The sequence below is a fragment of the Nyctibius grandis genome, chromosome 7, assembly GCF_013368605.1.
Source record: "Nyctibius grandis isolate bNycGra1 chromosome 7, bNycGra1.pri, whole genome shotgun sequence".
NCBI lineage: Eukaryota > Metazoa > Chordata > Aves > Nyctibiiformes > Nyctibiidae > Nyctibius > Nyctibius grandis.
This window is the reverse complement of record NC_090664.1, coordinates 25473956-25500625: the sequence shown is the minus strand read 5'-3', so window position 1 is coordinate 25500625 and position 26670 is coordinate 25473956. Positions and strand designations below refer to the sequence as shown.

Here is a 26670-nt window from a genome sequence, read left to right as displayed (position 1 = left end):
AGTAAAATGACATTGAACATTTTAACACATTCTGTACTTTGACCTCTTTTGGAGCATCTTATGTCTAGAAGAGCTACCTAAATTCTCACAAGAGGGAAATATCCCATTTCAAAGACTTTTCTGGTCTGAATGAAACATGCTTTATAATTTACTCACATCTTCTTTCCTGTTTAAATTTGAAATTTGCAACATTCCACCTCCCAGGTCCACAAAAGTGGAAGGAATTTGCTTTTGGTAATAGAGAAAAGAGGTGGAAAGGACAAGGACTGGGGTAGCTTGATCACTGAAATTTCTAAAAATTGCTAAATGCATAAGTAGACTGAAGTCTGAAAAAAAACCTCTGCAAAGAGCAATAGGCCATAACTTCACATTTTTCTATTTGCTACAAGGATCCTTCCATTTAAGCCACAGATCTAAGAACCTCATTTAAAGCCCACTGAAGGGTTATTCACTAATGTCAATGCAACTTCAAACAAACAGAAAAAAAACAACATTCAAAGAGTCTAAGTGTAAGGAATTAAATTCATTGCAAATTAACAGAAATCACAGATTCAATCATAAGCAAAGCTCTTTCAGCAGTGCTGTGCTTAATAAAAATAAGCATTACATCCCTCATTTTAATGACAGACTTCATGTTTATCTTCTCTGTATCATGAAGAGGTGCTCTTCCAGCAAATTTTCAGCAAAGCAGCTCTTGCAACTTCAGCTTTGGCTCATTTTCTTTCAAAAAACATTACAAATACTACAAATAATTTCTTTTCATAAAGCTTTTGGTGTGGTTTAACTATACCAAACAGGTTTTCTTACCCATTTTTTAAAAAAGTAATTATCTTAGGGAAAAAAAGCCAGTCACCTGAGTCATCTCAGACTCTTGATAAAGACCCAGTAAAACACACTGACTGACAGCGCACTGTCAGCTAGCCTATTGTCCCAAATACATATATATATATATATATTATTTTTAAACATGTGAGAAGCTTCTTAGGACCTGGAGTAGTGTTCAGAAGAGCATCCCAGCAAAAGAACAAACATCAGAAGCAGCAAGTCTTCAAGGGGTGATCTTCAGAGTAAATTTTAGCACAAGTAAAGCAAAGCAAAGCTGCATTTACAAGTCCAGAGTTCCATATGACAAAATATTGAAGGACTTCCAAACAAGACACTAAACTGACGGAAGTCAGACATCTAGAATTGTCTAGAGTTTAAAGTTGGAGCCAGGCTGTTATTAGTGGTGCATGGTAGGAGGCCAAGAGACATTAGGCAGAAGCTGACAGAAAAAGAAGCTTCAGACTGGATATAAGGAAAAACATTTTCACTATGAGCCCAGTAAGGCAGCAGAACAGGTTGCCCAGAGACACTGTGCAGTCTCCATCCTTGGAGGTTTTCAAGGCCTGACTGGATCAAGGCCTGAGCAATCTCATTTGACCTCACAGATGACCTGTTTTGAGCAGAAGGTTGGCCTAGAGACCTCTGAGGTCCCTTCCAACCTGAATTAACCCATGACCCTAATCATAAGCACCAGGTGAGTTAGACAGAAGTATTTGCAAGACAACGGCCTGAAACTCTGTTTAAAGGAAATCAATCAAACTCATTCTGATTCACAATAAATTAATTGCCAACTGTCCAACGCTTGTGTATCAGACACAAAGGGACTTTTTAATGTAACGGAGAGTGAAAACCCAAAACTACAAATAAAATTTCTTATGAGTTCAAATTCCCTCAAAACTACAAATAGAAATGCATGGAGCACATCAGGTGTCTTTAGTTTACTTCCAACTAACAAACACCACTCACGATTTTAAAAATACAGTTTGGAGTATAACTATTTAGGCAGGGCTGTGAAATTCACATTGCTGGACCGTGAAATCCAACTGTTATGACAAGCATGACAGAAAGCCCCCCAGCAATAAGCATATGCGCCTCATAACGTGGTGAAGCTGCAATGCTTCCAGGAAAAGCAGAATAAAACACTATAAGGGATAAGAGGTGCACAACACTCTGGACAAGCTCAAGTTCTGTTAATGAAAGAATGTCCTGTCTGCAGGGACATCCTGGTCTGGCAACAGCACACAGGGAAACCTGTAACAGGCTAAAGAACTGGATTATACCCAAGAACACTTTTTTTTTTTCAAACACATTAACACAAGTTGTTAGATAAATGTCAATGTACATCACTAATACAAATGTACGTAAGACAGATGTAACCCCCAAGTCTGGCAACAACCCCCTCTGCGCTCCCCGGGTGCCACAGGCCTGCCCCACGCACGGCCGGCCCGAGAGAAGCGCGCTCTCACTTCCAGGGGAACAGCCGCTTCCGTACAGCGGCCCCCGAGAACGGCGCCCCGAGGAGCCCTGCCGTGCCCGGGGCCGAGGGGAACCCGCGGCCCCCACGAGGCGGCAGCGCGGCCATAACGGCTCCGAGGGGCCGTGGCCTGCCCTTCGCCCGCCGCCACGAACGCCGCCGGCGGCGGGTGTGAAAGCAAATCGGGCACAACCGGCGGGGCCGGTGCGGCGGGACCCGCCCGGGGCCTACGAGGCCCGCCGGACCCGCGACACAGCCCGGCCCGCGGGGTCAGGGCAGGGTACAGCGCCGCGCAGCCTCCGCCAGGAGGGGCGTCGGCGGCAGCCTCGCCAGCCCGCGACTAGGAGGCGAAGGCGCCGGGGCCAGGCCCGCCGGGGCGGCACTACCGCCCACCGCCGCGGAGGGGCGAGCGCCGGGCCGGGCTCACCTGTGGCGATCACTCCCAGCAAGTCCTTCTCCTCCAGGCTCAGGTCACCTCTTCTGGGGGGAGCCATCGCGCCCCGCTGCCTCCTGCAGATGGTAAGGCAGACTCAGGACGGTGCCGCCCACCGAGGCGAGCTCAGCCGGGTCGCGGCAACAGCCCGGGCCCGGCGGCGCCCCCCACGCACACCCTCCCTGCAGCGAGCCCGGCGGCGCCCGCCCCGCCCTGCTCCTCATGGCGCCTTCCTCCCACAGCCCCGCCTCGCCAGGGGCCGGCCGCGGGGTAAACCATTCCCGCCGAGACCTGGGGGAGGATTGGGTGCCTGCTGTCCCCCTCCGCCACCTTCCCAGCTCGGCGCTGCCGGAGAGGAGGAGACTGTTTAGCTCTTGTTCTCGTTGTAAAGTTGAGAAACAGGTTTTGCTTTTCTTTTGCTCTCCCTTTTTGGCTTCCGGGTGGCTGCTTCTCCGTGCTCCCCCGGGGAGGTGCCAGGAGTGGTGCGGCCGGGCGGAGGGGGCGGCCGCAGAGGCGCCCGTGTGTCAATGTGTCCGTCCTTCACTCCTCCATTGTCTGCCGCTGCTGCCGCCGTGCCTGCTCTCCCGTCCGCGGACCGCGCAACCACCCGACAGGTGCGGCGGGCGGGCGGGCGAGCGCCCCTCACGGCCGGGCCGCCCCGCCCCGTGGAGAGCGCGGCCGCCGCCAGGCGGGAGCGGCGCCTCAGCCCCGCGGCGGTGCTGCCCGGCAGGGCGGGCGGCGTCCGCGGGCTGCGGCGGGGCAGCGCCGGGCAGGCGAGGCGCGGGGCCTGTGCGTGGCGGCCATGGCGGGTCCGGGCGTGCGCTGCGGCGCGGTGAGCGGGTGCCGGCGAAGGAAGCCCACGCGCGGGAATGCCGCCGTGCGGGGGTTTGCGCGCCCTGGCCGCCCCGGCCGCTGCGAGGGGCGAAGCGCCTGGGCGCCGGCGTCGGGCGCGGGGGAGCCCGTGGGAAGCCTCGAGCCCACCGGGACGGGCGGCGGTGGGTTCTGGCACCTGCGGCTGCCCAGCGCTGGTTCCCGGCGGCCCGTCCTTCCGCGGGGGCTGCTTTCCTGCCTTGTAATGGCAGCGGTTCGTGGGGTGTTTTTTTCTAGGCAGGAAAAGGTGTTTATAGGGCTAAAGTGGCCGAATAAAGCCCTGGCTGGGTGGCGGCATCGTGTCTCCCGAAGGAAGCAGACTTTGATGAATTGGGAAGGGGAATAAGGCGTTCGGGGTGTTTAGAGCGGTGCCTTTTGTTAGCGCCTTTCTAAAATTAAACCGTCGGTGGAAAAATGATCTTTGTTACGGATCCAACTTTCCACTCCTCCAGCTGAAGCTCGGTAGGCACAGGGATGATCCTGCAGATCCCCAGCGAGGGACAGGGGCTGAGGTTTAACATCCTTGATTTCTACGTGTGTTTGTACGAGAGAGAAAAACAGAACCGTAGTACTTTTTACCCTCCTTTGTCGTGCTCCTCATTGTATAATTTTTATATCCTTTCTCTTAAGGACCCTATTTTTTCCTGTAACTAGTTTTTGAAGGCATAGTCTTATCAGCAAGCTGTTTTTTTTCTTTCCTTAGTACTTGCAGGTCATCTCGTGGCTACTTATTTATTGGAATCTCTCTCTTAAATACTAATCTTGTTCTCTGTTTTCACATTTATTAATTGCTTGACTGACTTTCAGAAATGGTGAAGTCCCCGTGTTTGCTTCCTGGTTCATAGCAGAGCACGCTCTCAGAATCTGATGTATCTTCCTAACTATTTGTGTACAAAACCAAAAGGTGATATGATTTTATTTTATCAAAACAGTCAAATTCGGTATGTTTTCCTGATTTTAAAAATCACAAAATACAGGGATGTACCACCATCCAGTTTTACTTGAATCAACAAGTGTAAATAAGAGAGGTTGCTTTGGACTTCAGATTATAACAGATTCCCTTCACTCTTTTTTGTGGGAAACCAAAAATGACTTGAAGGAAATGCCTTCAAAACAAAAGGGCTTTATATATTCTGATCCAGAAAGATGTCCTCAGGTAGTGCTAACAGAAGTCCGTCACTGGCTCAACCATGAAGGATGAAATTAGGTTTTAAGTGATCTTTTGTTGGTTCACTGCAGGGTGTGAATTTTACCCACTGTGAACAAATTTTGTGATCTTTATGGAACGCTGGTAATCTCTGCTCAATAACAAGAGCCTAGAAGCTTCCTTCCATATTCCAAAAAAAAACCTGTCAGGCTTTCAGTGTATGAAAGTATGCATATTACACTGCTTTTTTTCTTAATGCGAGAATGTCAGTACTGTCATTGCACTCTAGTTCACAGAGTGAACAGGCAAACAATTTTTCCTTGGCAGCCTCACTGGAGCTCACTTGGTGACTAAGGCTGGAGGAGTGCTCTACCTGTAAGTGTAATAAAATACTTTAGCACTAGTTAAAAACGTTTCTTCCCCTTACCTATGGAAGGCGTCAGTGTGACCTTCAGCCCAGTAGTTTGCAGACATTTCGCAATCTTCGGTTCATCCTTGCAAGATCATGATGAGGTAATGAAGTGATGTTGCCTCCATTTTATGCATAGAATTTGAAGCATGGAGGCAGCAAGTGATTTTTCCAGGGCAGTGTAGGGAGTCTGTGTCAGGGCAGGGAACTGGAACGTGAAGATGTAGGTTCTGTACCTTTCTGTCTTGCCCCTTAGTGCATTTTCTTTTATCTACTGGATCTGTTTCACATATTAAAGTTGTGAGTATTACTCTGTGGTAATTAATAATTTAAGTTTTGGGTATTACAGAGGGAGAAGGAAATGTTAACCTCACTGCAACTCAATATATTGTTTAGATTTCAAATGATAAGTATTACATATAAAAAAATTCCCTGTTTCCTTGTCAGGTGATACATCTCATACCTTTGATCTGTGAAGCAGGTACCAGCGGTGACATTTTTCCCCTGCGGTTTGCTGGTTCTAGTGTGTGTGGGTCTGCTTGTGGGAATTTATGATGGTTATTGTAATCAATGTATAGGTGTTTGTAAACACCTGATTTTTTTCCTGCAGTTGTTGAGAGCAAGATCCATGCAAGAAAATAACAAGGATTTTTTTTAATTGAGTAACGTTCACTTTTGGTGAATATACAAAACAATAAGCTTCTCTTGGGTCAGGCTAGGGGAGAAGAGACTGCCTTACGCTTTGGAGAGTGCGCCATGAAACTCTGTCTTTGGACGTGGAAGAGAGGAAAAGGAGATGCTGAACTGGTTTCACGCTGTTTTCTCTCAAATGACTAACCTTTGCTTGTATCTTGGAGGCTTGCTTGAATTATGGCCATATAGTCTGCTGGTGGTCATGGGTCAAAGATCCTATAGCTTCTTTCTGTGCCTGGGCTTGGCATGATCAGAAACCTGGTCTGACCCACTACACTTTACCTCGGGAAAATAGAGTAAGTCAAACAAGTACTAATATTCCTATGACTTATTCTCCTAGCTTCCATCTCACTGATTCACAGCTAAGGACTTCCTCAGCTAAAAGTGGTATCTCTGCATTTACCTTTGTATTTGGTAGCCTGTGGTGGCTTTTTTGAATTTAGGTAGACTTTGTCTGCAGCATCCTGTGATTATAACTTTCACAGCTGCTTGAAAAAGGAACTCCTTTTGTTTGTTTTTGAACCTGCTGCTTCATGGTTTCATTAGATTCCCCACCCCCAACCCCCAGTTCCTGTTTTGGGAGACAATGAAGAATTGTTCCCTGGTTATCCTTGACATGCAGTCATGGCTTGACAGACCTGTTATCCCCTGCCGCTGTCTTTTTCCAAGCTGAAGTCTTAGGTCTATTTAGTCACGCCTATATAAAAGCCATTTCATATGGTTCTCAAGTGTGTTTTTGTAAAATGGTTCTGTCTTCTGCATGGCCTGGGCTTTGGGAAATCTTCATGTGGAGCTGAGCTTTTCAGACAGACCTCTACTGGGTTTTGGTCCTGCTGACTCCAATCCTGATAGTTATATACTGGCCAAAGTGAGGAGTATCTAATATTCATTTAGATCAATTCAAGTTCATGCAAGTTCAAGGTTTTTTATTGCTAGAAACATAGAAACATCCTCCTTTTTTTCCTCTCAGATCTCACAGATACTGATGCAAATTTTCCCCCCAGTTGATTAGCATTGTGTAACTCTTAAACTTCCTTAAGTATTTTTATTTTATTCTAAGTAGGTTTTTTTAGGTTTCATCTGATTTTGGATCTCAGGACAGCCATTGGGTCTTTGATATGTTCTGTCAACGTTGTTAAGTCTTGTTCTGTACCAGAAGGTAGATTATAAAAAGACCACAAAAGAGTTAACTGAAAGCAGCCAGGGACCGGTGAGCATGATACATGTTTGAACACAATAGGTATATCTTTGAATTACAGGGTATTCCTATAGCCAGGGTGCTCACCTGAGACATGGATAGAGATGTTAATCTGCTACCGATGCCCTGTGGGGCCTTGCACAAGGTTAGGCTTTCTCTGCACTTTCAAGTTCAGGAGCAAATCCCAGCACTTGACTCTAGCTGTATCCAAAACCTGGCAAGGCGAGACCTGTGCTTGATTCATCTTCTCTTGAACCCTGACTTGAAGGATTCTCAAGCATATGGGACAGAAGGACACCAAAGCATCCTCCAAATGATTGTCTGGTCCGGACTGTTGGGTAAGCAGGGTTGAGGCAAGCGGTGTTCTCTGGCAGCAAATACAGGACAGAGCAGTGCGAAAGTACCAGTTTGGGACTTGAAGGTTCATGTAACAGTATAGTCCTCCTGACAGGGTTTGTAGTCGGATTTCGCATGAGTTGGTGGTTTGCTCCTAGACCTGGTCTGACTGAGCAGAGGCAGCTTTGGTGGTTTTGCACCCAGAATATAGGCTGCATAAAAACCATCTCTGTAGAGGTTTCTTCAGAGAAAACTGCTCACAGGTTTTTGTATAGGCTGCATAGCACATTTTTGAGTATATGCTTTTATTTTTCTTTATATCTTTAGTTGCTGATTGTGCAAGGGTGACCCACATCGTCTTCCCACAGATAGTGAGGGTTAACAGTGCAAAGAAGGAATTTTGAGGTGCTCAGGTATTGTGAATATGAGGGCAATGTGAGTGCCTTAGATAAATGTGCATTTGTTCTACCTGGTTAAAAGCTGCTTTAAAAAAAAAATCAGCATTACTTTCATAACAAAACCAGGTATGTGTAACCCTTGCTCCATTTATACACTCAACGTTGGATCTGTAATTTAGGAAAAAAAAAATATATTGCTCCTTTGCAGGTTGATTTCATATTGTCTTAATTGTTTGTTCTAGATGGTCCTGATATGAACAACTTGCTCAGACAATACATCTTTTGTGTTTTTCATATGAGACTTTAAGTTATTATGAGTCTTTTTGATTAAGAAAAATCCAAGCTTTAAACAAATTGTTTCATGCATATGAATTCCATGTAGGTAGGTACTTTAATTTTTTTGTAAGTGTAATAGACCAAGCAGCTTTTTGCTGATAAGGGACTGAGATGTGTTAGTGACTGCAGAGCAGTATGAATTAGAAGGCCAGCTGAGCACCTTTGCAAGACTGAGTTCTTTCCCACTTAAGCTTTGCGAGTGGTGGCAATAACCCAATCATGCATTAGCACGGCTTCTGCAAGAGTTGGTTTGCAGTGGCTTTTCAGACAGGTGTTGCTAAAATAAATTCAAAACTTCAGAGATGTAAAATAAATAAAATTACATAAAGCTGTAAAGGAAATATATCTCTGTGTAGAAGGACATGGAAAAACTTTACAGCACATATAGATCCCACTCCACCTTTTGGAATTGTGAGTGCCGTACTGGGAAAAACAAAGTCCCTGGGAGCATTACGTGTCAGCAGCAGTTAGTCAGTGACAATCAAACCTTTTATCTGGTGAAGAATGGTGGAGGCAGCTGGGTTAAACATATCTAATTAGATCTAATCCCTGAGTAATTTTTTAATGTAAGATAAGTTTATTTAAACTCTGCTTACGTAATACAGTCATCTAGAGATATATGTACCTGTTTGCAGGCCTAAGGTGATTGTTTAGGACAGAGGAATAAGATTATGCTTTGAATGGATGTGTGCTATTAAGTTCAGATTGCTGTAAGAGACATCGTTTTTTACCCAGTTTATTTTCTGTCCTCATTCCTCCTGTTCAAATTCAAGAATTCTTATGCCTGTGTTGCACATAAGGCAATAGGCTGTCACCTATATCTGTCTCACTGCCTGAGCCTACAGGTAAAGTAATTCCCTTCTGATAAGTCACGTGCAATAAATTTCACCGGTGAACTGCCGTGGTTTCCCGTTAAACTGTGGGTTTGATTTCTTTTTCCGTGGGATCCATTGTTGATTAAATACGAGTACTCCTCTCAACTGCAGCAGTACTTCTTAACTTAAAATAGTAATTATCTGTTCAAAGATAAGTAGAATGCTCAGGGATCATTCAGAGGTAATGCTGGTGTGTGAGAGGAAAATTGACAAATGGAAAAAAATCTATTGCTTGTCCATAGAGAGAAAGGTCTGCGGAGTGCAATACTATTCTGCTATGCTGAAAACCCTTTTCAGCTTGCCATACCATACTTCTAAAATCTAGCTGTAGAACTTGTAAGAGACTGCAAAAGTCAAAATAAAAGCTATTCCAAAATAAAAAGCAAAATAAAGAGAGAGTCCAGTGACCAAAGGGAGGGTACAGTGGTGTAGTGGCCCTATTTACGGCAGCATAGTGCTCCTCGAGGTTCTTACATGCTGTAAAGCTGAGAGTAGAAGGAAATGTGAGTTTCAGGGTTTGACAGCTTTGGTCTTCTGTAAAGTGTGGTTGTACAGTGGAAGCACAATAAAGGGAAATCATATATTTGTAACATATTGCTGGTAAACCTTCCGACTTGGGTCACAGTTTTGTGATGGGGTTGGATAGGTGCAAGTGGCAGCTCATGTAGATCAGATTGCAAGACTGGGACATGCTTGGTGCATACTTCCTAGGCAAAGGGAAAGTAGTGAAGAGGTAAGCTGGTCATGAGTCGGTACAGAAGCTGAAACCTGGGTAATGCCTGATACACACGGTAAGAGCTTTTTTTTCCCTGTTTAGTCTTCTTCCCACTCCATCTTTAGATACGCTTTTATCACTAAGTATGTTTTAATATAGTAAAAAAACTTCGTCACATGTGCCATATAAAACAAACCATCTTTTGTCAAGTTATGTATTTTGGTTTTTAAATTCCCAGAAGTCAGGGAAATATTTCCAGGAAGTAAATCAGTAGTAATTCTTACCGTAATAGGGACTTTGTCTAAAAGAGCTGTTTGTTGCTATGCATCTAAGAGCTTTTGAAATTAGAAATGTGGTTTTGCAGTAGTATTTGCATAGAGTTTTCTGTAGGAATTTTAGAATTCATTGAGTGCTTCATACATAGGCATATTTTGGAGTCCTGTATAAGGATTTTCTCTGCAAAATCTGAGTTGTTTTTAGGTTAGATGGAGAAGTTTTGTATAGAGATTGCTTACAGTTATTGCAGACTCATAGTAACGGGCAAAGATTATTGCTTTTAGTCAGCCTCTAAGAAGGATGGATTACCTCTGGTGAGAATTAGAATTGAGGACAGACAGGTCAGGCAAGGAAAATGCTAGACACAGTCTGGGACAGAGAGGTCAGTCAGGGACACAGGAAGGAGGCACCTCCTGTGATGTCTTGAATCCCAACTAGTTACACTCTTCTACAACTCCTTCAAGTACAGCAGGCAGAACAATTAAATATGGCTTTGGCGTTGTGCTTCATTGTAATAACCACTATTTAATGTATTTTCCTTAAATGTGTTTTCTTTTCATGCAGTAAAAGAAGTCTAAGCAGTTCAGCAGTTTGTAATTTGCAAGCTTAAGTGATCCTTTCATTTTAGTTTTTTTTTTTCCATAAATAAAATACCCTACTTCTCTATAAATGTTTTTTAAGAGGAAATATTGATTCAGTGCACTCAAGTTACACGTTCGTCATTTTTCTTCTGATAAGGCACGGGAGGTGAAATCTTAGGAACGTGTTACTGAGTATTAGAAGATACAGGGCTAGTAATTTATTTTCACTACCATTTCATGCCTCAAGTGTTGGGAAATTGGAAAAACAAAGTGTGTTGTTTGTTTTAAATACTCAGTGAGAAGTCAACCCTTTAAAAAGAAGAGGGGATGGAGAATTTCTTCTCAATCTGCAACCTTCTCTGTACGAGCCAATATTGATATGATGAGTTTGATTAGAGTCTTGTTGCTGGTTTTGTCCTGTGTCTCTGCACCTCTCCGAGATGGCTCCTGAAGCCTGTGCTGGTAGTCTCCCTTCTGTCTCCTTTCACTGTACTCTCTTAATGCATGGTTTCCTGTGACCGAGACTTGAGGATCCCTGAACCATCAGCTGGTGCTATGTAAGGCTGATGTTGTGCTGTTGAATCCCATATTCTGTCCGAGATGGGTTTTTTTCCTACGTTTTGTGGCAAAAAGAGGACCCAGTCAGCATGTCCCTAGAGCTGCCTGAATCCTTAGCTATGCCCTTCAATGAAATCCATCGTCCTCTGCATCAGTCTCAGGTCCCTTGCCAGCACAGGGAAACACCTGCTTTGCCTGTGCTCAAGTATGTGGATGAGGTCTTTTGCCAGGTTTTGAGTTTAGGTATCTTGTTTTGCTGACCTTTATTACAAGACTTTTCCTTGAATTAGAGAAAGGAAAACATACTCATAATTTACTTTTCCAAAGGAGCCAAGGAAGGGCTTTGTCTTTTCAGTTGTTTTATTCCTGTTAAAAAGTTTATTGATGGATGCCGAAAAGTCATGGTGCCTCCTTCCCCATGTTCCCTGCCGTCAGTATGTCAATTTATTTGCATTGCTGTTGTGCCACCAAGATCCTTCGTTACGATAGCGGACTAGTTGTTTAGTGAACCTACACCGCTAAATCATCAAGGCATCAGACCATCAGGTCTCTCCTGTGATGAAGTTGTGAGATTCTTGAACTTTCATCTGTAAGCAGAGGTCCACAGCTCCCTGAAGCCAACTGCGTCAAGCCAAAGCATTTCATGTATGATGCTAGGATTTGTTTAGTAGCTTAGTGCCCTCCTGACTATAGGAAGCCCTGATTCTTTCCCCATTTCCCTTTGCCTTGTCTTGTCAGTTTAAATGGTTGTTGACCTTTTCAGTCTGACCTGGTAGGTATCTGCACGGCAAAAGCAGTGTTATGGTATGAGGAGACAACACAAAATCTTCTGATGCTGGGGGAGAGCAAGATGTCGGTGATGGGGAAAAGGGCACTGTCAAAGATGTTCCTCATTTATTCTTTTTTAACATCCTTGTTACTCCTAGTATAAATTACTCAGTTCCTGTTAATAACTAGGCTATTAGATTACTGAATAGCTGCCTTAATTAGTGTTCTCAACAATTAATAAATGTTCATATCAACATGTTCTTAATCTGAAATATCAACTCTGTTTTTGCAGCATTGTCAAGAATAGAGGAAAATTACCACCTGTTGCAAAGCCCCTGATTGAGAGTCATGTTGAATATCTGCTTTCTTTTCTTTTAGATTTTTAAAAAATAAGTTTAGGTTGGCACTTCTGCTGCCTTTGCATTTTATCTTCCATTAGCAAAGAACATAGGTCAGGTTTTCTAGTTTTTCAGTTCTATAGAGCATACCAAACTAGGCAGAGCAGCATTCAAGGTGGGGTGTAAATGCATTGGTCTGCATGGGCTTTAACAGTCAGTTCACTGACTTTGAGTTTGCTTGTATCCCTGACTGAACAGATTTAGATTTTGGGATTTAGCATCGATTCACTTTTTAAAATTAGAAATAATTTTGTTTTGTTTTCATGATTGTATGATAGCTGCAGTAGCTGTTAGCAGTTTTTTGGCTTTTGAAAAGCTTCTGTTTCAAAAGGACAGAAGGCGTAGCAGTGAAAGGTATATGTCCCCTTTTCACTGAAAGTTAATGTGTTTTGTGGAATCCTTTTCTAGAGCCACATTCAAGAGCCCTAGGTTAGCCGGCATGTCTTTCTGAAGTCCTCAGAGAAACCAGCCAAGCCTTTCATTGTGTTTTCTCAGTCCAGAAAAAAAAAAATCCTTTAGCTGTCTCGTTAGTAAACCTTTTAAATTCTTCATATTGAGTTGCAGAAATCTAACGTAGCTTTTATTAGCATTCTTACAGGTACATATGTATGCATACACCTACAGACATACATGCCATGGAACCTTTGAGGTTATCTGTAAAAGCAGGTTGCTGATATTGGTCTTTCTAGTGCATGAACAATGATGCTGTAAACAGGAAAATAGATTTCCCTATTGATAGTGTCAAATATCATTGTGCTGAGCTGATGTTGATACAGCCCAAACATCCTCAAAATGGATGTATGCTTTTTCTGCCGAAGGAAGCCAGGCTGGCTGGTGTAGTGATGTTTTTGCGCATTAAAAATGTCAGCCTATTCCGGTTAGAAGTCCGTAACTCCTGCAGTAATGCCTGGCTTCAGAAACTGGGCTGGGTGCGGTGGGTGGTTGTGGTCTGACGCTGAGCCTGTTCTCTCGCATATTTGTGGTATGCAGGATTTTGAAGCTTCTCAGCCAACAATGGAAACTCTGTGAATCATTTCGGAAAGATAAACAAGCAGGTCTACTGAATTCACTATAGAACTGAATTGTTCTATTGTTAATTTTGGCTGTGTAATTAAACTCGTAGCTCTGCCTGAGTTGTTTTTAGGTGACAGTGAGCTCTAGACTTTCACACAGATTGCCAGTCCACAGGTGTGAATTTCTGTTGTAGTATTGTAGAAACTGATGGAGGAAGTTTGATCTAGTTCAAATATCTAAAAAGCGCCTAAAGCTGCATCTGTGAAGCTGTTCACAAGAGACTCCCTTAAGATCTCACCCTAAGATGGGCAAGCGGAATATTTTAGATAAGCTATTTTCTGGAAACGTTTACTTTTCGCCATTGCTTGTGAAAAGAGGCAAGGCTCGCAGGGTCAGACTTAGGTGTCTGTCGTCATTCATGTTTAAAGTTAGGTGACATCCACCCCAGTTTTGGGTTCTGACAGTTGGCTGTTCAGTCAGGAAAAGTGGATATGGGTTTTGGCTGAGCTCATTGCCTCCTAAATGGTCGACAGTGAAATAGGTAGCGGTCCTCACAACTAATAACATCGATTAAATTGTCATTTTTTGCGCTGAGCTGACAGACAGCTGTCCGCACTTCCATTTCCAGCGCAGGGGCACGAAGTGCGTCAGAAACAGCTGCAGTGTAAACGGTACTGCCCGCAGGTGGGATTTGCTGCCTCCGTGATGGAGTGGGATAAAATATTATATACCTGCTCTGGTCTACATCTGGGTGAAGCAGATGTCTCTCACTCAATAACTTCTTCTAGCTTTTTGTAATGTGATGATGCTGTTAGCACATGACGCTAATACTGGAAAATAAATATAAATTAGTGAAGCAACAGGCTAATTGCTCTGTTTTTTCTAGCTTGGGTTATTTATATTGCTACTTTGTTTGACTTCCTTTTGTGGCAATGTCTCTTAATTCTGAGATTCTGGGCACCTGTGTATATAAATGTATTTCTGAGAACTGAGTTTTCATCTGATTGCAATTATGATCAAAATTGCTTATAAATATATCTTTTTGAGGAGGAAAACTGTTGAGATGCATTCATAGCATTCATAATAGCTGTTGCTTGCAATGCTGTGTTTATAGATAGACTGTGAATTCTTTGGGTTAGTTTGATGGACTTTCAAAGTCTCATGGATCTGTATTACCAACAAAGACATATTCTGGGTTTTATGCATTTATTTTTTCAGATAAGTGTTGCATTTAATGTCATTTATGTCCAGATGGAAGAAGATTAAGAAAAGGAAGCTGAACTGTTGAAATTGAGAGAAGATGTGGTGTTTTGAGCACTATGTCTGTGCATGGTATATCAAAATAGAGGAAACTTTGCCATACATGATTGCTTAACATTCGAGCTTTTTGATTACCAAACCAAGACTGATCTCTCTGTTGATTCTGATGTGTGAATAGTGTTGGAGTCCAATATTCTCTGACCAGCTTCTTTTAGATATTCCACACATGGAGAGTGTAATGTTTAATATCTAATTTATTTGTCTGAGGATAGTTGATGTTACGTGGAATTTCTAATTTAGCAGAATGATACAAAATATACAGAAAATACAATACAAATGTAAGTTACATGTAACAAAATAAAGCAATTGCAATACACGGTTCAATCACAGTACCAATGTGATGCCTATTGCCAGTCTCTACAATATGCTCACCATCAGGATGCTGGGCATCCCCAGTGACTGGGAAGAAATATGTGGGTTGAATCACAGCATTCTGTACAGACTGGCTCAAAGCTTTTTATTTTCATCACTGAAGACAACTAGTTTGAATGTTTTTCCCTCATCTCAAAAGAACCAACCTAAAGTCCTCCTGCAAAATTAGTAATACATCATGCTGACCCAGGTCATTCCTCTTGGGATTTTTGTTCACTTCTCCTCCTCACCTGGCCTTACTGAATTGCCACCCAGCTCTCAGTGCTGTTGTCGTAGTACCTCCAAGTGGAGTATGCTGTCATGGGTGAGTAATGCTTGTCTTGTGTGTTCGTGGATTTAAGAGACAGCCTTTCTTGAAATACAGTGTGAGAAGGAGCTATGTCGGATATGTGATGCCTGTAAGTTACCTGACCTCAGACAAAAGCTTGGCTTACTGGGAGAAACTGGCCTTTGGTCCAGAGTCTGGTTTATGAAAGTGGCCTGTAGAGTTGGGTAGGTGTTAAAAAAAAAAAAAAAGGGAGGGGGGAAGGGATGTGATGGTATAAAAATACAGATAGATGAGAGTGCTGCATTTCTTTCTATCATGCTCTTGTCATACTTACAGCAATTTTCAGCTTAGAAGGTTATATCATCCCTATGTTTAATAGTCCTTGATAGACTCTTCTTCCATGAATCCATCTAAGAGCCTTCAGGCTTCTGCACAGAGGTGAAGAAATGACTTTCTGAAGCCCAGCTGAGAGCACTGGTATGTGAGCTGCCAAGCAGTGGGTAGGATAGCAAGTGAGTGCCCCCTCTCTGTGTGTTCAGGCCGTAATAGCTATTTTTCTGACTCACCCAGGATAATAGCTGATTGTGTAGGCACCCCGTGCCATACACTGTTGGGTGGGGTTCGGTTTTAGTTTTGGTTTTGTTTTTTTTTTTTTCTTTTTCCAGCAGCCAGCTTGTGGATATGAATCAATATCTATTGCCATAGAATTATCCTAGCTTGGCCTGAGAGGGATTGTATCCATCACTGCGTAGAAAATAATTGTTTGCCAGTTGAAGCGATCTGAGCATTAACTACTTTTATCCCCAACTCCAGGAATTTGTTCACCAAAACTAGTATGTTCTGTCAAAAAGTTCAGCCCTCTCTGAGGAGGAGGAAGCAGCTGCAGGGGACATGGGACTGCTTTTGGGTGGCAGAGTGATACAAGCCAGTTATGGACTCCTTTTCCATCCAAGTGAATGTTGCTAACAGCATAATCAGTGTTAGCTGGTATGTTTGGAATAGTTGACATGGTGCAAAGCGTTGTGCATTTCCGCTGCTGGCTCTTTGTGCCATCTCTTTTTGGCCAGAAATACCAGAATTCAAGTATCTGGAAGCTAATTCACTATCCTGCAGGTAAAAAGCCATGTGTTAACTCAGTGAACTCTTTTCCCTTGTACATGCTGTGAAGAAATAACTAGGGAGTGTTAAGTTAAAACTTGCTTTACTGCTTACAGCAGTTGTCGTTTTATTAAAGCCAAGGCCTTCGCCGCTTTGCAAGTGTGTAAGAGGCGTTGGCTATTAATACATCCCTCCTCTAATTACTGTATTTAGTTCATGAAATAATAAACTGTTAGCAACTGAGAGGCATTGCTTTCTGGAGAATGCACACTCTATATTTATTTTCTTATTTTTAATCTTAGCCCTTGTAATTTTGAAGGCAATTTATGGGTTTTCAAATGCTGCAGCTCTGTATCCTGGAGACCCTGGTGATCTGCTGTGCTTTTGCTGCTGCTCAGAGTTTTCCGGTAGCAAGAAAAATGGAAGTTGCACATCTCTGATTTAATGTTGTGATATATGAATTGTATGAATAGGGTCGACACTGTAAAAATGTGACTTTCAGTGGGCTGATACATTAAAAAAAGAGAAGTAAGGTGGACTTGAGCAGAGGAGTGGTAGTCTACGTGGGAAGGCTGCTCTTCCTGCCACTGGCCATCGTTAGTGAGCTGTTCTTGTGTTGTCTTGTGTCTGACAGACTTTGTTGCCAGGAATGAAGCCTCTCTGGTAATTTTTTAAAAACATTTTCTTCCAAATACTTGCGTTTTTTTTGTTTGTTGGAGGCCTGTCTTGGGGGACCCTATAAAGTAACCCCAGTAATGATTTCTTCCCAGTATACTGTGTACAGTGTCTGGTACTACTCTCTCTGCCAAACATTAATGAAGGATTGAGCTAAATTGCGGCAGTACCTTTATAATCGTGTTTTTGCAGAATTTCAGCTGTACTGTTTTCCCTTTAGCAACATCTCTTACAGTGATTGCTGAGATAGTTATATTTTTTCAGGATAAACAGCACATCCAGTGCCCCTCTGAATTCAAGAATCCTGTTCTAACATCTGCACAGTTCATTGAACGTGGTGTCTTGCATAAGGGGAAAAAAAACCCCAAACTTCTTAGCTTCGCCAGAGTAGTGTCTTCTGCTTGTTTTCCGAGTTATCCTGACCCTGATCTCTGCCAATCCTTTTTATCCTCTTCTTTTTCTAAGAGGTTTTGCTGCTGGCAAGGCATGCAAGCTTGGAGTTGGATGACTAGCCATCACCTTAAAATGTTATTTGCATATGAACTGATCTGTAGCAATACACCATCTCCATTATCTCAGGGTACTCCAGTTAGGAGCACAGCAGCCTGAGAGAGCTCTCGGCAGTCTGAGAAAAGCTCCTACTAATACCTTGCCCTTGAAGAATTATATCTAAATCCTTCTCTTAGTTGCTGAAAGAAGCCTTGTTACCGAAAGACAACTTTGTGTGTATGTGTCAACCCAAGTGTATGATTTTGTTTTCTTGACTTGTATTTTCACCTGTCAATGATTAAGATTTTTTTTCTCTGGTGTTTTTTTTTTTTTTTTTCCCACTGACTGTGCCATGACTTATGCATATTTCATATGGTTGCTGATTAGGAGACACAGAAGTCTGTTGCTTCGGTGGTTTGGTTACCGTTCTCTTGACCTTGTGAAGTGCATCTGGAGTGCTTCGGTCGTGGGAGGTTTCTGTCTTGTTTTTACCTTGTTATTGAGCTGAGCCACTTTTGTAGAAATTCTTGTTTAGTGGCCTAAGAAATACCTGCTCTCCTGAAATACATGCAGTGGGCTGGATCTCTAATGCAGTGTGTTGTACATTAATTGGTGGCAGTGGGGTTTTTTTGACTGTTTTTCAAGAAACGTCTTCCTGTGCCATCCTGGTTTAGCAGTTAGGTGATGAGACTTGTGGTACAAATTTCGGTGAGTTTGTCTTCTCATTTTTGTCTGGGTTTATTTGTTTCTCAGCTGGATAACTAGTCACAGGTTACACAATTCTTGGCTGGAGAATCTTGCATGAGCACAATTTTTTATTTAACGGGTGGTAATTTTCATTCTTTTTTGTCTGTGGCTCTCATTGTAGTTGCTGCAGAATGAAACCAATTCCACTTGTTTCATCTCTGTTTTCTCTCTCCCAGTAGGCATACTAATAAAAGACAAGTACTTTTATTGGAGTGGACACTTACTCTTTACTGTGGAAAAACACTGTCCTGTGATTAAAAAAAAAAAAATAAAAAAATTAAGTGCCTTAGGAGCTTCTGGAAGGCTCTTTTGGGAAAGACAGGGCATTCAGTGCATGTTGAAAACCTGCTACAACACTATCTTAAGGTACTGCACATGATAGCCACTGGTGACTAGGGCATGCTTCCAAGTATGAAATCAAAGGTCGGTATCTAGTTGCTTCATGTACTGTAATGTCGTAAGCAAAATTAATCCATAACAGAAGATGTATTTTTCAGCAATAAACATGTGGATTAGCAGTATCTCTTTTTCATGTAAATATTAAAACATGAGGTCAATTGTGTTTATCCTGCACATCGTTATATGACTGCTTAGTCCCTGCATGCTGCCATTGAGGTAGTTTGTGCAATAAAATCAGTGAGGGGATTTTAACGTGGCGAGAGCCTGGCTCTGGCTTTACTGTTTGTAAATGAGTGAGACCTTTGGGATAAAGGTTTCATACTCATTGTAACTCTGCTGGTAGCCTCTCTGGGCGAAATAGCAAGATAAACCTTTCGGCTGCCAGTGCTGCCCTTCCTGCCGATTTGTACCATGGCTAAAGTTACAGACCTTCAGGTTATTAGTCACTTCTTAAAAAAAATGTTTTAGGAACGGAGAGCAAGAGTCGGAAAATGGTGGTGAAATAGCACAAGTCAACCTGTGTAAATAAAACCTGGTGTGTCTCACTAAGCGTGTAGGGGCTTGGTCTTTCCAGCTCCCCAGATGTGCAACGAAGGAGAGGAGATGTGGCTTCTTAGCATTGCTCTGGTCCTGTCATCAGCACTTGGGACCCTGGGAAGCAGCAATTGGAGCTTCTTATTTCCTTATTTTTCAACAGTATCAAAGTGAGCTTTAGCAGGAGGTAGGGAGCATCACCACTGCTCTTCGTGTTGCGGGCTAGCCATCATACTGCCTCGGATGTGTAAATAAAGCGCTTTTCCTTAACACTGACCGAACCTGGGAAATGTCGGCAGCCAAGGTGGATTTCATGGCCTTACAAGGGTGCAAAAACTGTGTTAAAGTAGAAAATGCTTCACAGCTGTCGCGGCAGTGAACGCTGCAGCAACCATGCAGGCTGCATGACCGATGTGCATTGTGGTCGCTTGCCTCTCACCGCACATGGGTGTTGGGAAGTACCTGTGGAAAAGGAGGAGCTGTGAGAGTCCCCACAGGGACTCGGTGTCCGGGTGGAAAGTAGGAAGCCTGATGAGGCTTTGGTGAGAACTGGCAGCTGCATTGCATCCGCTCTGTCCTGTCATCCCCTTACATCGTTCTGTTCCTCTGTGCTGGTAATGATTTATGAGTTTTCCACCTACAGATTGTGTTAGCTCGTAATCTAGCTGCCCGCTGCCTTCCCAGGGAGCGGAGGCAGCTGCTGGCTGTGTGCTGACATGTTTCCTCTACCGCAGCAGTGCAAGGGTAGCTCTTCCTCCATGCTGCTTGAGTTCGGTCATTTGCTTTTAACATAACTCCTTGGCTTGTTGCTGAAAGAAGAGGAAAACCTTCTTTAGGTTTTCATCCTAACCCCCGAACTGTAACAGTGAGAGGATGAAAATGCCTAGTAACACTGCTGGATGAAAAAGACCCAATAAAGCCTTTTAATGTCCTGGATATTCCATTTCTTGGGGGAAGAAAGACTGACCTTGATATGTGGATTGGGGTTTTTCCTTCATAGAAACTCTCCCATCTATGCTTTTATTTTATTTGACTTTGTGATGAGTGCTCCTGTCTTGCATGATGTCTGAGCAAGGGAAGGAGATGGAAATAATTCCTGCCAAGCATCTGTTCCTGTGAAAGCTGGTGGTGCTGTGTTGGTGGTGCTCTGGCAGCTCTCTCCAGCACCCCGTCAATCAAACACTATCGGCATGAGTCCCTGCAGCAGCAGCATCCTGGGGAGAAGGGCCGCCGCCTGCCCCCATGGGCTCCCTCGCTGTTGTTAGTGCCCTGCCTACGTACAGTCATTATATCTTGGTAGGGAGTTTTATTAAACAGTTGTTCTGTTTTTGCTGTTGTCTGGCATTGATTTCCCTCTCCGTAACTAGGGCAGTGAAGCTTCGCTGCTGTGAAGCAACTGTTCTTGAATTCATCGTGAGTATGTTAATGTTTGAAGAACCTCAGATGATTCTGAGATTTCGGTTAAAAGAAGTGTAAAATGATGCTTAGAAAAAATAGTATTGGTTTGGATAGAGGTTTTCAGTATTATTTTTTTTTTCAGCTTGAGCAATATGTTTCCAAGAACAAATGTTTCCAGTATTTTAGCTTGGTAGAAACTTCAGCCTTATCAAGGCTTTCAGTAATTTAGGAGTTAATCATCATAAGGATTCCCCTGTGGTATGGATAAAAGACTGCATCTTTCTAAATTGTTAAGCAAGTTCAAGCTTGCTGAAGCTCTGAAGTAACCTTTACTTCATCTGTTGCTGGCTTTATAAATTAATTTTATTAATAAATTCTGATTTTATTAATTCTGTTACAATTTTTATTAGTTGTGTGCTCTCACACAATTGGTCGATTATAGAGACTGCTTTATCATGTATGTCTAGATATCTGCAACTGTAGATGCCCCTCAGTTTTATTTTAACTGTTTAGGGTCTTTAGCATGTAAATGAGAAGCAGCTGTAGAGAAAGCTGAACTTGTGGACTTCAAGCAGTTTCAGGAGAATGTACCAGCTCAACAACTTATGTATTTTTTAAGTATGAATTTGTTTTGTAGAAGCCTGTTAGCAAGAGTGGGAGTGGAATTTGGGAAACTGTTTTGTCATGCATTTTTTAAATTTTTCTGATGAATTTTGTAGCTGCAAGGTAGGTATGAACAGGCTTGGACATTTTGTGGTTTGTATGGAAAATGAGCCTGTTCTGGAGTGTGGTGCCTGGTTCTATACTGCTGTCTGACATCTCCCACTTGAGTCAGCCCAGCTTCTCACTTACCTGCTTATAAAACGAAAAGTATTTGGGTATGGAATTTAAAAACATGAATTTTCTACAAGACATTTTCTGGGTCCTAAAGGGAGAATCAAGAGTAAAGCATCTATTGCTGAGCCTCTCCCATCTTCTGTAGAAGGACTGTGCTAAGGAGCTATCATTTCCACGTCTCTTGCTTTCTTTCCTGCTGGCAAGTCATACGAATCCTGGAGCATGTTGGGCTGCAAGATATAAGTTTGACTGGTGGTTTGGGTTTTCTTTTTGAGGTTATTTCCTTCCTACCCATACCCATCCTTAGGATCTTTACTCCTCTGAAACCATTATGACTTCTTTAGCTGGCATTTGAAAATTTGCCTTTGGTTTTGACCTACCCAGATCCTGTACCTTTCAAAAATGGGGAATATATGTAATAGTTCAAGGTCTTTTATGATTTCAAGGCTTTATAGCTACATGACACCTGAGAGGCAGGCTGCACTGCGATGCCATCAAATGTACTGTGCAAGTTTATATGCTGCGACCCTGAATTTACAACCTTCAGCCATCGCTTCTGTGCTGTTGTTGATGTGTTCTTGATTTTTTAAAAAGAAAAGGTTTTTGCATTGTATTCACTTTTGTAAATTTTAAACTATCATCCCGGCACCTGTTGTGCTGGCAACAGCACCTTAAAATCTCATTTGCAGTACCTGGTGTCATTAGCAGTGTAGATACAGCCTGGGCTGTTGTATAGATCACTGGGTTGGTTTTGCTCAGGCTCATGCTGCAGTTTCTCGATGAAAGTGCCTGTGCTCTCCCTGGACCACTGCTTAAGAGGGTGCCTTATAAAGCCTGACCCTCACTTGAGCAGATTAGAGCACAGTGCATTTAAAGCTAAATAAAGAAAAAGGCAGATCCTGTGTTCCTAGTAATTAACTATTCAAGAGTCTCTTCTGTTGCACTGAACCTCTAGTCATTAAATCTCCCACAAGTGGTGAGTCTTACTTTAACTGCTTTTTTTTTAAAATCTTGTTCTCAGCTGTCTTAAAGGGCATATTTTATATTCACAAGGAACAGTTTTAAAATCCAATAGTCAAGCTTCAGGTGCGTGCAACTCTTCTTGCGGTTTAAAAAGACACTGCATCAAAGGAAAGGAGAAGTCTAGTGCTAGAAATCTAGCATGTGCATTTATATCTTTTATAGCAACTGGGAAACCGTACCAGTATGGCTGGGTTGAAGGTCTGGTGTCGTTCATTTCATTGCCCCCAAGGAATTCATTAAGGAAGTGGGCACTGTCAATCCCAGCCCGACAGCATGTTTGTGCTCTGTAAGAGCTGTGACAACAGGATTAATTCTTACCCACTGTGTGGCTTATTTGACACTTTCTTTTCAAACCTTATGGGCTCCTTCTGCAGTCTATTGAAATGAACATTTTTTTTTTAGACCCAGAGCAAGGGTAAGGTATCAGGGCCAAGCATAAAAACAATCAGAAATACCTGGGCAAATATTATATTTTATAGATCAATCTCACAAATAACTGAAGGTCAAAAAGACAAATCAGATAAATATGTCAAATCTACCCAGTCACTGGCTAAAATCTGGGCTGTTGCTTATCCCTGCTGACTGCTAGGTTATCTGCCTAGTTAGCTTGTAAAGCACCTCCTGTTACTCTGCCACCGAGACAGCTAAGTGGGGGAAAGACTTCTGAGCTCTGCTGTGAGGGGAGGCTTGGATCCAACAATGCTTTAAAAGATCCCATGTTATCATGGTTTGCCATTTTTAACTCTCTTTGCAGATGGGCAAATCACTTTTCCAGAAGGCGATTGAGTGTTGCAGTTGTTTCAAAATGCTCCTTGGTCTGTTAAAACCATAGCTTTAAATCTCAGTGATGAATGTGAACCTCTTGGTTTAACTGCTTGTTGCATCCTTGTATTTTTTATGACTTGCAGAAGGCAAAACCAGTCTTGACTCTGAACTTTACCAGCTATTTCCAGTGCATGTGGGCAGTTTTTGAGTGTGGATAAATAGTAGACCTAGACTCGAAAGCAGTGGTTTGCCAAGTTAAACATTAGACATGCTGCAGAAGTGGACAGCTAATGATGCTGCAACTGGAAGAGGTAGTGTGGTGAGTGGGAACATACTGTGCAGCTGGAGCATTGTTAATAGTTGTTAAATGAACTTCCAGGGGTAGAGAGCATTAACTTGGATAGTAACGTGTGATTGGCATCTTCCTAGCCACAGAGCTTGAGTTTCTCTTTGCTCGTGGTAGGAAGTAGTGTTGGCAAATGTATGTGTTTTTAAACTAGACCTGCAGAGTCCACAATGAAGAAATACAAATAGTACAAATTTTTGTAAAACTAAAGTTATTAGAAGAACATGCACAAAGGACAAAGGTTCTTGAATGGTAAGGCTTAATTCTGGATGAGCAAATCATACGTAACGGTGACCTGCAGGGTGTGAAATAGGTGGCCTGTAAGTCCCAGTGCTGGCATTTGCTGTTGGCAAGACAGGGGGATGACCCGTGATGATTGCCACGTGCTGCAAAGCTTCCTCGCATTCGCTGCTTTTTGCATTCAGCTGTTGGTTTAGCTGCTCATTGCACGAGCTGCGTCTCAATAATCAAACTAATTATATCCAAAGCTGAAAAATAGTTTTGTTTTCTTTAGATAAAATGACATTAATATATGATACTGTGTGTTGAGATTTGCCGTTAAGGTCTGAAGTAGTATAAGCCCAATGTTTTTTACTGTTGTTTTTATTATATGATGTGCCATGTAAGTCTTTAACTATGTAATTATACACAAAATTGATGGAGGGGGGAAGGTGGTTATCTTTTTATTATTTTTACGACACGAGTTTTTAGGAACTAAAAGTTCCTAAGATACAGTGATGCTTGGGAGAAACATTTGAGAGGGATTTGCTGGTTAAAACATTGTCTTTGTGGTTAGACCGCAGTCATTTCCTCAGAAGGGACGGCACGTAGCCCTGAGAGCCCGTCTGTCTGGTGAACATAGTGGAGGGTGAGACCTATGCCGTGCGGATGGTTCCCAGTCCGGTGTCGCAGCAGCTTCTATGCCTGCGAGCATCCCCATCAGCTGTGCAGGCGGTGCTGCTTCACCCCTGCCCCGGCAGTAAGAGCAGAGGCTCCATCACCTTCCTGCTTGGGTTTGAACCTTCAGGGTTTTTTATAGGGATGTGAAGAGCTAGGGTTTGAGAGAAGCACATCTCATCAAAGTTATTCTTGGATTGTGCTCTTCATCTTTAAGACAATGTGAATTATTCTTTGAGTATACATCAAGAACTTACTTTCCATTTCACGTGTCAGGATTTTACTACACTGAATGTTTATTTTGCCTTTATGTTAAGCTGTTGTCTGTAAATGCCATAGTAAAAATATATTTTTCTCTCTTTTTCTCCAGAAATTTTATGAATAAGAATCAGAAGCCGGTGCTAACAGGCCAGCGGTTCAAAACTAGGAAGAGGGGTAAGTTATGTTACATTTTTTACTTTATTTTCCTCTTTGTTAAAATGACTAGCAACAAGGCAGGTGGAACAAGTGAAAGTTCAATAGGATTAAGATTTTTCTCCTCTTCTCTTCAGCCATGTTAAGAGTGCAGATGTTATTTTTAACTAAGCTTTATGACTTTTTATTATTTTCATTATGTATCTTAGGACTTTCTGTAAAATTTGGCTTTATTAGCTATTAAGTCCTGTAGAAGACTCAGTTCAATTAGATTCTAAATGAGTTTATAGTGTATTTACATACGAGGAAGAAAACTTATTAGATGTTTGTTTCGTGTGTTTCTTAAAAAGTCCGTTTCAGTTAAGAAAGCAAAAGACCAGCTTTTATTTAAAGGTTGCGTGAAAAAAATTATCTGGCTTTTCTGGTTTTGATTTTTGTTTTTATTTCCTTGATTCAAATCAATGCTATCTCTATAAATGAACCTTTCACATCTAAAAAGGAATTCTCTCACCTTCCTTCTCCATGAGATGGTGAGATCATCTTGTTGGCCCTGCTTTCTGTAACAATAGAGGTCAGAAAGCACCTTTGTCACAAGTATTTTTTCTGCTGTGTTAGTGTAGTTTGTTTTTTTTATTGTTAAAATAAAACAATTGCTATTGTGTAAGTCTCATTTTACTCATTGTGATACTGATTTTCTGTAAACATGACCAACACTCTCCTTCCTTATGTACAATAATGTATCAGTTTTTAAGTGGTGCCAATTATACTGAACATCCAAGTATTCTGTACAGCGAATGTCATTCTAACATGCTTGCTTATACTGTACTCGGAGTTCATTTGGCATGGTTTAGGTGTCTGAGATGAATGCCCAACACTTTAAGGCAGAGAGCAAAAATATATGTAATAAATGATTTTTTTTTTTGAAAAAAAAAAAAGTCTGGTTTGTGGAAAGAAGGCTTAGATATTTTTCTGTTGCAGTAGCAGGTTCTTATAGCCCATACAGGTGGGGTTCCTGTCTGTCATGTAACAGACTTTTTCCATCTTGACTTTCCTGTTTCTGATCAAAAGCTAACACGTGGTCTTAACTTCTTGTGACAGAAAATGTAAATAAGAGCATTTTTTTCAGCATGGAGGCGAGAAACAAAAAAGAGTTTGTGACTTTTCTCAAAAAATTGCAAATTCTGTCACGAGTCTGAAGAGCTGGGTGCATGTCTTAAGATCTAGGATGATCACAAAGCTGGGATGAGAATTGCAAAATAGTTTGATTTCAGTGGTGTTAAAGAGCAGTGCCAGCTTTCTCTCCTCTTTCCTCCCTTGCACACATCACTTCCTCAGTCGGTTTGACCAGTGCCGTCTCTTAAATGGACAATGTCCTTCCTATGATGCACATACAACATTTGTAGGTATAACTGATTAAAAAAAGAAACCTGTATTGTTTGTAATTAAATGTCATGATGCTTCAGTAATTAGTGGGATTAACTTTGTATCCGCATGGTCCAGAACATTATGCAGTAGGAGCAGTACGCTGCACTATCTAGCAACAGCATAGATGTAACTAGAGGAGTGGGATTAACAATCCCTCAAAAAATACCTCTGTCGGATCGACCAGTAAAAGCGATCAGATATGCACACTGCTGGATTGATGCGATGTGTTATTCAGTCTAGGCCAGTCAGTTATGGTACATATGTCATTCGCTAAAAATGTCTTAGAAAACATTCCCTCTCTCATGAAGACTTTCTTTTCAGTCCATGTTTTGCAACTTATTTGGCATAATAGATCCTAA

At 42.3% G+C, this 26670-nt stretch overlaps 2 protein-coding genes across 2 annotated transcripts in view; one reads left to right on the top strand and one right to left on the bottom strand.

Moving 5' to 3' along the window:
• The window catches only part of ANKMY2 (ankyrin repeat and MYND domain containing 2), a 28442-nt gene extending 25493 nt beyond the window's left edge, over positions 1-2949 (bottom strand). Inside the window, exon 1 of the mRNA XM_068405504.1 lies at positions 2727-2949. Within this exon, the coding sequence (XP_068261605.1) occupies positions 2727-2793 (67 nt within the window). The 5' untranslated portion in view covers positions 2794-2949. The remainder of the gene's footprint in view (positions 1-2726) is intronic.
• A 289-nt stretch (positions 2950-3238) lies between these two features.
• Positions 3239-26670, top strand: part of BZW2 (basic leucine zipper and W2 domains 2) — a 58296-nt gene continuing 34864 nt past the window's right edge. The window contains exons 1-2 of the mRNA XM_068405014.1: positions 3239-3346; positions 24843-24907. Coding sequence (XP_068261115.1) covers positions 24850-24907 — 58 coding nt within the window. The 5' untranslated portion in view covers positions 3239-3346; positions 24843-24849. The remainder of the gene's footprint in view (positions 3347-24842; positions 24908-26670) is intronic.